General features: G+C 45.6%; 1 protein-coding gene across 1 annotated transcript; it reads right to left on the bottom strand.

Moving 5' to 3' along the window:
- Positions 1–1,671: 1,671 nt before the first annotated feature.
- LOC143926942 (hyaluronidase-2-like) lies at positions 1,672–9,224 on the bottom strand. The gene is made up of 3 exons (XM_077450973.1): positions 8,290–9,224; positions 5,258–5,347; positions 1,672–2,685 (listed from the first exon to the last, which is right to left on the bottom strand). Exons 1-3 carry the CDS (start codon positions 9,214–9,216, stop codon positions 2,272–2,274), a joined length of 1,431 nt encoding a protein of 476 aa, XP_077307099.1. The 5' UTR covers positions 9,217–9,224; the 3' UTR covers positions 1,672–2,271.
- Positions 9,225–9,915: the final 691 nt, after the last annotated feature.

The following is a 9,915-nucleotide window of genomic DNA, read 5'->3' as shown; positions in this document are numbered from 1 at the left end:
CCCCCAGCGTGATCGCGTCGGGCCGTTCCGCCGGCGGCCGAAAATTTAGGCCGCGGCTTTGAGGCCTTCTGCGGTCCTATGATTTCTTATGGAATCTGGCGCCCTCTTGTGGTCGCCGTTGGTATGACAAACCAGCAATGCTAATGAAGCTCCCTCTGAGTGTTTTATATTACCTGCCTTTTCTTCCCTTTATTTAGAACCCCCTAAACATTATATATATTTTTTATTCTAACACCCTAGAGAATAAAATGGTGGTTGTTGCAATACTGTCTGTCACACCGTATTTGTGCAGCGGACTTACAAGCGCACTTTTGTTGGGAAAAATAATTTAGTTAATAAAAAAATAAGACAACAGTAAAGTTAGCCCAATTATTTTTTATATTGTGAAAGATAATGTTACGCCGAGTAAATTGATACCCAACATGTCACGCTTCAAAATTGCACCCACTCATGGAATGGCGACAAACTTTTACCCTTTAAAATCTCCATAGGCGATGTTTAAAAAAATTCTACAGGTTGCACGTTTTGAGTTACAGAGGAGGTCTGGGGCTAGAATTATTGCTCTCGCTCTACCGATCACGGCGCTACCTCCTATGTGTGGTTCGAACACCGATTTTATATGCGGGCAGGACAGGGCGCGTTTAAAAATTATTATTTTTTCTTCTTATTTTAACTTTTTTTTTTTTTTTTTTTTTTCCACTGTTCTTTTAAAAAAAATGTTTTGTCACTTTTATTCTTATTACAAGGAATGTAAAAATCCCTTGTAATAGAAAAAGCATGACAGGTCCTCTTAAATATGAGATCTGGGGTCAGAGAGACCTCGGATCTCATATTTACACTAAAATGCAATTGAAAAAAAAATTCATTTGGAAAAAATAAATAAAATGTCCCTCTAAGAGCTATGGGCAATGACTTGGAGACGGGGGGGGGGGGGACAGGGGGGGCAGCGACGGCGCTGCTATCTTCCCCTCACTCGTCTCCATGTCAGGCCAGGGACAGGTCCGGATCGCCGTCGCGGACCTGGCTCCTAACTTTTTAAGCTGGCTCCTAGATTCCAAGCAAATTTGTCAACCCCTGATGTAAGTCCATATCTTACGTAAAGTAAAGAAACAATGTAACAATGTAAGTCCATATCTTCCATAAAGTAAAGAAACAATGTAACAATGTAAGTCCATATCTTACGTAAAGTAAAGAAACAATGTAACAATGTAAGTCCATATCTTACGTAAAGTAAAAAAACAATGTAACAATGTAAGTCCATATCTTCCATAAAGTAGTGAAAAAATGTAACAATGTAAGTCCATATCGTACGTAAAGTAAAAAAACAATGTAACAATGTAAGTCCATATCTTACATTATTATTATTATTATTATTATTATTCAGGATTTATATAGCGCCAACAGTATGCGCAGCGCTTTACAATATGAGGGCAGACAGTACACTTACAATACAAATCAATACAGGAGGGATCAGAGGGCCCTGCTCATTAGAGCTTACAATCTAGAAGGGAGCTTACATAAAGTAAAGAAACAATGTAAGTCCATATCTTCCATAAAATAAAGAAACAATGCAACAAAGTAAATTCATATCTTACATAAAATATAAAAACAATGTAAGTCTCTATCTTATATAATGTGAAGAAACAATATAAATCTCAGAAGTGCTAAAAGAGGAAGATCCTCGGATGAAGGTAACCGGGGTGACTGGCCATGCAGTTCCTGAGAGTCTTGCTGGAAGGATGCGATTGGTCACTAATGAGTTAGCAATGTGATAAAAGTATCTTCCTGAATCTGAAGACTGGCTGGAAAAAGAGATATTTTTTGCTTGTACTTATAGCCGTACTGCTGTTTTGTAATTTGGAGGAGCTTCAGGGACCATCACTGAGAATAAGAGATAGAAATTCACAAAGTCACCCAATTTCCACATGGGGAGATCGGAGAGATTACTGACGTTACATTCCGAAAAATGCTATATGCTTGGCTGTGTGGCAGCAATACATTGAGTCTCGGACTCAGAACTATATGCAGACAAGGACTCATGACTGTATTAGGTGCTTGCTTGTTCCAGATCAGGTCTTTGGTGAGACCAGCGGAGTCAGGAAAACTGGTACTCATTTGGCATTTTGGGAAGGAGGTCAGCAGTGGTCCGTATTTCTTTAATGACAAATGCACTTTAACGAGAACAAATCCATTTTGAGGCTACATATTGGAAATCATTTGGCTCTACCACAGTTGAGGTTCTTCTTGAGCATCCAAAAGTTCCCCACAAGCTTATCTCCATTCTAATACAATAACCAGTAGAGAAATGAATACCCAGGAACATAGGTGGCCCCTGGAGGGCCCTATGGATTCTGCACCATTGTACATGCGGTTCTGGGAGCCGCAGCCAGGAGAGTCCAGGTAACACTGACATTGGAACTGTGCGTTTAGAAGAGCAATGTCCTCTGATGACAGCTGGCCCTCCGCCCACAATGGAACGGACACGTTGGACCCTGGCGGCGCCTTCACAATGAGGAAGTTAGCCGGGTTGAGATGTAGAAAGGCGTCGGTGACATTTGCTTGACGCAGACAACGTCCGTTCCCACCGCAAAGCACCCGACTACAGAGAGAGGCCGCGGTGGTGACATTCACGATGTATTGACCCAAATCTTCATCCAGGAATGATTTAATGCTCTGGCAGGTTTCCTGTAGAAAGGAGAACCAGATTAGAAAGGTTTGTGGAGACCCTATCATGGATCTTCACATCCAACAACACTCGGCACGCGTCACCCGTCATCCTGTCACTAGAGTGGATCCCGAATTTTGGAGGACGTTAATTTGGGTGTTTTTTATTCGGTTATCGTTGATTGATTGGCTCTTTGTGAAACTACTGCAGGTGAGAGCGAAATTTCCCAGCCTTCTGATCCGTGACTATTTAGATGCCCTTTTTTTATGTATACAATGTGATTTTTTATTTCTTTGTTTAATCTATGTCCATATATGGTATTCTTTGGATTATTTTTTGTAATGTTTTATATATATTTTGTATCTAATCTATTATATGTCTATCCATACAGTACTACAATGCATGGGCGTCCGTAGAACTTTTTTCGGGGGGGGGGGCATAATTTTAGGGTCACCCATGCGCCGCCCCTTTTCGACAATGTCATTATCACATTATCATGGTCAGAGACTGCAGACTTAGTACAATCCGTAGGATAAGTAATGGATAATGGCCAACAGGCCCTCTTTACAGACCCAGCGAAACAACACCAGTGATCCCTCCGACTAGACGATCACTCACTCGACCCGGGGGTGACTCTGGTCAGTAGTGCAGCATGTCTGTACCCTGGCAGTGACTCAGTCTTTCTCTCTCTGGTGGTGCTGGGAAGCATGGCTCTCTCTGGTGGTGCTGGGCAGCATGGCTCTCTCTGGTGGTCCTGGGCAGCATGGCTCTCTCTGGTGGTGCTGAGCAGCATGGCTCTCTCTGGTGGTGCTGGGCAGCATGGCTCTCTCTGGTGATGCTGGGCAGCATGGCTCTCTCTGGTGGTGCTGAGCAGCATGGCTCTCTCTGGTGGTGCTGGGCAGCATGGCTCTCTCTGGTGGTGCTGGGCAGCATGGCTCTCTCTGGTGGTGCTGAGCAGCATGGCTCTTTCTGGTGGTGCTGGGCAGCATGGCTCTCTCTGGTGGTGCTGAGCAGCATGGCTCTCTCTGGTGGTGTGGGGCAGTGTAGTTCTCTCTCTGGTGGCACTGGACAGTGTGGCTCTCTCTCTCTGGATTCTGCCCAGCACACTCCTCATTTTTTTTCCTGTAGCACTCTCTCCCTCAGTTTTTTTCCCAGGCTGCAGTCTCTCAATCTCTCTCTTGATCGAGCTGTAGCCTCCTCCCTGTGGAAAATGGGGCTGGCAATCTTTGGGACTACATGTCCCATGATTCTCTCCTCTCCTAGTCTCCTTTGATTGGCCCTCAGTTATGGCCAATAGGGAAGGAACGGAGCCTGCAGGAAGCTGGGCAAGGAACCTGGTGAGAGCTGTCGTCTCTTCTCCCTGGCAGGAGAAAGGGGGGGGGGGGGTGACCGGAGGAAACCTGATAGCACCGCCGCAAATTCTCTGTTGGACTGAGCAGGGAAAAGAGCCCGCAGTCACACTACACTGATAGGGGGGCTTGGCAGAACCTTGATGGTGTCACCCCACTGGTGGGTTGCACACGGATGTGGGCTTCCCGCACCCCGATAGCGATGGCACTGTGTTGAATTTAATATCTCATCCCTGATTCCAGGGGGGGGCACTTGACCCCCCTTGCCCCTGCCTGCGGACGCCCATGCTACAATGTTATATATAATATATATATATACAAAGCTCCTGATGAAACTCGTTTTGAGTGAAACATGTCGAGCACCGTATTAAACTATACTGACTGAGTTCAAAAGAAATTCTTCAAAATGATCGTCTATTGGATGGATCTTTACACATGATGTTTTTAGCATAATTTGTCAATGTTCTTTTTTCTTTGTAATAAACTCTGAGATTTTTTATCTTTGGTCTACTGTGTCTGATCCCTAGGGGTCCTCCCTACATTATGTAATATCGATACCCTTAAAAGTCCCGTGAGGTTGGTTACCTCTTTCCCTGCTCTATATTTGTATATTTATTTGGGATGTGGTATCGTTTGATTTGGTGACTCCACCAAATTTTGAATTCTCAATAGGCTACATAAGTCAGGGCTGCCAAGGGTGGCATCTTTCCAAACCATATTTATCCTGCTGCCCGTACACTGGCACCCCAAGTAGAAAAACCCTTGCTTGAGCTCCATTTTTGTCCCAAGCCCCTGTCCCTGTGCACAAGGTGCCCCCCAGCTCTTGGGTAAGCTCCACCATTGTCTAAAATGTTTCTAGGTTCAGATTCTCTTGTACAGCAATTTTGGATCTGAGGCCCAAATCAAAGTTTAGTCCAACCACCACCACCACCACCTGTCCTATGTGAAATGCTCTATGGCCCAGACAAAGCATGTGGATCAGTCATTCTGCTTTCACTGGCTGCATGATTGCTTATGGTAAATGGCTTGGAAAGTTGCCCGGCATCCATATTTATGGTGCCATCAACATGCAAAGAACATCAACATGTAAAGTTCAGGCAGAGGGAATCATAAAAGGCAGGCAATATAATTCTGTGATGATAAGTTTTCTTTTAGGTGACCGGAATAAGAACAGGAAAGAGAGGAATAGCTTTTACAGAGGAACTCCGGATCAGAACACACAATACGGCCTTGCTACCCTCACCTTGTTCTTGGCGTAGTCTGCATCACCCCATAATATCACTCCGGCCGCACCCTGCGCCGCACTCTCTCCGATGGTGGAGATGAGATCCATCTGAAGGTAGAAAATGAAAAATCACTGATTAAATTACTAAAATCTTCAACCAAATAGATCGCATATGCCTTGTCCTAAACAGAGGCTACTCTCTAGTTTTTGGCTGGGCTGTAGTTGGCTCAGACGGATTGTATAGTTTTTCACTTGGTTGTTCCCTTAGCTTAAGTTGGTTTGCCGCCGGTAGATGTCACTAGTATCACTTGTCATAGTATGAGATTTCACAAACAAAGTTATGAATGTTTATATTTTCTTCAGCCAATCCCATGGTAAGTTTATGTCACTGGTGTGTGATGGGGGAGCATATAAATATTTGGGACAGGCTATGTGATCACTCTCTTCCCCCTGGGCTGAGGCCTGTGGAGGAGGTGCTGCTGGATGGAGCTCTTCTGTTAGGCCCAACAGCCTGTTTTGGGGCCTAACATGTGCTGAAGTGGTTCTGTGGTTGTCCTGCCTGGTCTGGAGGAAGCTGTGCCAAGGAGGAGACCCAGGGTAGGCCCCTTGCTGGAGAGAGTCAGGAAAAGGCTGGTCTCTTAGAAGGGTCTGGTGACTCGGAGTAATTGGAGGACGCACTTAAATTTGGGAACGTTGTCAATGTGTTGCTGGGTTGGCTTAACCGCTTGCCGACCAGTGCACAACGGCACGGCTGCGCAAATGGGCGCACCTGTACGTCCCCTTTAAGACACAGCATTGTGGGCGTGTGCGCCCCGGCCCATACTCCGTGTCCGTGGGTCTCACGGACTCGATGTCCGCCGGTGTGCCACGATCGCGTCATGGAGTGGCGGAACAGAGAGATGCCTATGTAAACAACGTATTTCCCCATTCTGCCTAGTGACATGACAGAGATCTACTGCTCCTTGTCATCGGGAGCAGTGATCGCTGTCATGTTGTAGTGAGCCCATCCCCCCCTACAGTTAGAATCACTCCTTAGGACACACTTAACCCCTTGATCGCCCCTAGTGTTTAAACTCTTCCCTGCCAGTGTCATTTATACGGTAATCAGTACATTTTTATAGCACTGATCGCTCTATAAATGACAATGGTCCCAAAATAGTGTCAAAAGTGTCCGCCACAATGTCGCAGTCACGATACAAATCTCAGATCGACGCCATTACTAATAAAATAAAATTAATAATAAAAAAGGACATAAATCTATCCCCTATTTTGTAGACGCTATCATTTTTGCGCCAACCAATCAATATACGCTTATTGCGATTTTTTTTTTTTTTACTAAAAATATGTAGAATACATATCGGCCTAAACTGAGAAAGAAATTCATTTTTTTTTTAATAGCTTTTTTGGGAATATTTATTAGAGCAAAAAGTTAAAAATATTGCATTTTTTTTCAAAATTTACGCTCTTTTTTTTCTTTATTGCGCAAAAAATAAAAACTGCAGAGGTGATCAAATACCACCAAAAGAAAACTCTATTGGTAGGAAAAAAAGGACAGTTTTGTTTGGGTGCAACGTCGCACGACCGCGCCATTGTTAGTTGAAGCGACGCAGTGCCGAATCGCAAAAAAAGTTCTCTGGTCAGGAAGGGGGTAAAATCTTCCGGGGCTGAAGTGGTTAAAGGTCCTAGATATTGATCTGGAGAGTCTGTAAGTGATCTGTTATGATATCTGGGACCCCAAACCATCACCTTCTTAGCTATTCCGCAATAATTGACAAAAGTGGCTAGTGCCCAATATCCTTTCTGGGTCCCCCCCATTTTAGCCATTAACTCAGCCCCGGAGTAGAATGGTAGCCTGCCCCTGTCTCTGTAGGTGCTATCCTGCCTTTGGGGTGTCAGAGGGGTGCTACATCTTGAAGCAGAAATTTCAGGTCTTGGGGAGCCCTTTCTAAGACCAATTCATTGGTGTCTATTGGGGAAAAAAAACACGTCCCTTTTACCATAGTGCTCAGAATGCCTCTCTTACAGACAGCTGAAAAGACCACTATTGTTATGCAGCTGGCTCTGCCAAGTGGCATAGGCTCCAGAACTTTGCAGCCCTTATCAAATGAGAGGTCAATCAGCCACGGCTCATAGATATCCACAACTCCATAGTATGTTCATTAAAATCTTCATTTATTTAACATTCCACAGGAATACACAACCTAAATACAGAGATGTTGACGCGTTTCAGTTTAAGGTTGTGTATTCCTGTGGAATGTTGAATAAATTACGATTTTAATGAGCATAATACAAAGTTTCGGATCATTTATCTAGAATAAAACTGCTTCTGAATAAAACGTGGTGCAGAATAGTAGTGTGTATAGTGGGTGTAGTTGCCACATGGCTGTAGGCAATCGGACAACGGTGGGCAGCAATAAAGGAGCCTTTACAATATTTTGGACGGTTGGTGGTCCCAAGGGGGGACACTGCATAATCAATATCCAAGGGAATTCCCTGTTAGTTACTGGTTCGGTAAAGGGGTGGTAGTGGTCTGGTGACGATGGGTCAGTTGGCAGCAGTGATGAGGAAGATTCCTCTGGCGCACCTGCCACGTCACTTGGGCACCTGTGTTTCATGGGCTCGCACTATGGACCAAACCTAGAACCATAAGTGTAGTAGAGGCCTCTCATGTAACGTGTATCAAGTACCCCATGCCCAGACCTAGGGCCAAAGAAATAGAACCTGTGTTGATGTGCGTAGGAACCAGCGGAGTCAAGTCGAAGCTTCAGATTATCACCGCTGCAAACCTGTTGTACTAAGGGCCTGTGTCTGGGGAAATGACTTAACAACCCCAACACCAGAGGGCCCTCTAGTAGGGCTTTATGAGTTTCTGGTTCTGAGGGTTGTGTAGGTTTTCGTATTATTATTTTATGGAAAACCCCTTACAAACCCGCTCCCTGTAGTAGGTGGAGCCAATCTCTCAGGTATGCTGAGACCTGAGGTGGACATGAGTGTAGAAGAACACTATTGGCAGAGCAGAAGTGACCTTTGTGCTCATTGTGTTGTCTCACCTGAGAGAGAAGGTTGAGGTTTTCTTTGTAGGTGGGTCTTGTGTACACAAGGACAGGAAGAGAGTACCCTGTGCGTTGTGAAGTGATCCTCATGGCTTCTTTCACCCGATAGTGAACGAATTTGCGGCCATTTACAGAACTGCTGAGAGCAGGTTCCAGGTAGATGGATGGATAAATAGCCGTACTCTCCTCCCACATCCACCATAATTGGTTATTACGTGCCATATCCACATCGGGGCACTTGCCAGTGTAACTATTCCAGTTGGTCAGGTAGTCGTGGTTGTAGCAATCTGGGAACAGGTAATACCCCCAGAGTTGGTTGGGTCGAACCCTCTTGGCGTATCTCAGCGTTTCTACCATGAACTCGCGGGCAGAGTTTTCAAATTGATACTGAGCTTCCTTGTTCACCTCTTCGGCTGTCCAGTCTGGATAACGAGAGGCCGCCAGCTGCCGTGAAGCTTGCCTGTATATGTCCTTCATCTGCCAGTTCCGAATCCAAATGGGTCGCCATTCTTCCCAGTCAATAACCCCCAGTCCAGTTTTATTAAGCGATGGCATGTATTTGTTGATTCCATCCCCCATCTGGTCCAGGTGAGCCTGCAGACTGGCATTCTGGGGCACACCTCCATTGATGGATACGTTGTTCTTGTTGTAGTAAGGGTAGAGCCCCAGGCGCTCCTTGTAGAAGATGGTGAGATTCTGGTCTACAATACCCTCACTAGGGGATGAATTGAGGCTGAAGAGTCGAAGGTCAAGAGACACACTGAAGCGGCGCTGGCAGTCTTGTGTGGGGGCATTCCATGCAACCATGAATGGGCGACCACTGAACATGGGAGGAACGGTGGGCTTGTATATGTCTGTGCTGACCTCAGTTGCCATAATAAGAACACCCCATAGAACCCAGGAGAGGTCAGGGTGGGTTGTCATTGGAAAAGATTGAAGACTGAACTTGATAAAGTCTACAAAGAAAAAAACGAGAAAGCAAAATTACAACCACCAGTCTATGAGCCATGTAATAGAGTATATAATATACTCTAAGAAAGGACATTACATTTATTTGTAATGGACCCATCTGACGTCACAGATATGAGCTCCCTAAGCAATATTAAAGGGAGGGGAATTCCCAAAATTGCCTGCTGTATCCAACCCCCTCCCCCCCCCCCGAATAGAGGGTTAGTGTCACAGGGGATATTGGGTCAGCGTCATAGGAGGTACAGGGTCAGTGTCACAGAGAGTACAGGGTTAGAGTTACAGGGCACAGGGTCAGTGTCACAGGGGGCAGAGGGTCAGTGTCGCAGGGACACAGAGTCAGCATCACAGGGGGGGTACAAGGTCAGCATCACAGGGGGTACGAGGTCATTGTCCCAGGGGGTACAGGGTCATTGCCACAAGGGGTACAGCATCAGTGTCACAGGGGGACACCAGGTCAGTGTCGCAGGGGGTATAAGATCGGTGTCACAGGGGTTACAGGGTCAGTGTCAGGTCACAGGGGGATACAAGGTCAGCATCACAGGGGGTACACAGTCAGAGTCTTGTGTGGCACAGAATCAGTGTCACAGGGGGTACGAGGTCATTGTCACAGGGGGGTAAAGGGTCATTGTCACAGGGGGTACAAGGTCAGTGTCA

Source organism: Lithobates pipiens, unplaced genomic scaffold (assembly GCF_037356315.1).
Source record: "Lithobates pipiens isolate NorthernLeopardFrog02 unplaced genomic scaffold, aLitPip1_a1.2 Scaffold_23, whole genome shotgun sequence".
NCBI lineage: Eukaryota > Metazoa > Chordata > Amphibia > Anura > Ranidae > Lithobates > Lithobates pipiens.
This window is presented reverse-complemented; position numbering and strand designations above follow the sequence as displayed.

Coding starts and splice junctions, on each gene's coding strand:
- LOC143926942 (XM_077450973.1), bottom strand. CDS start 9,216: ATGACAACCCACCCTGACCTCTCCTGGGTTCTATGGGGTGTTCTTATT. Junction 5,348..8,289: donor ACCTCAACCTTCTCTCTCAG/GTGAGACAACAC, acceptor TTCTACCTTCAG/ATGGATCTCATCTCCACCAT. Junction 2,686..5,257: donor CAGACTACGCCAAGAACAAG/GTGAGGGTAGCA, acceptor TCCTTTCTACAG/GAAACCTGCCAGAGCATTAA.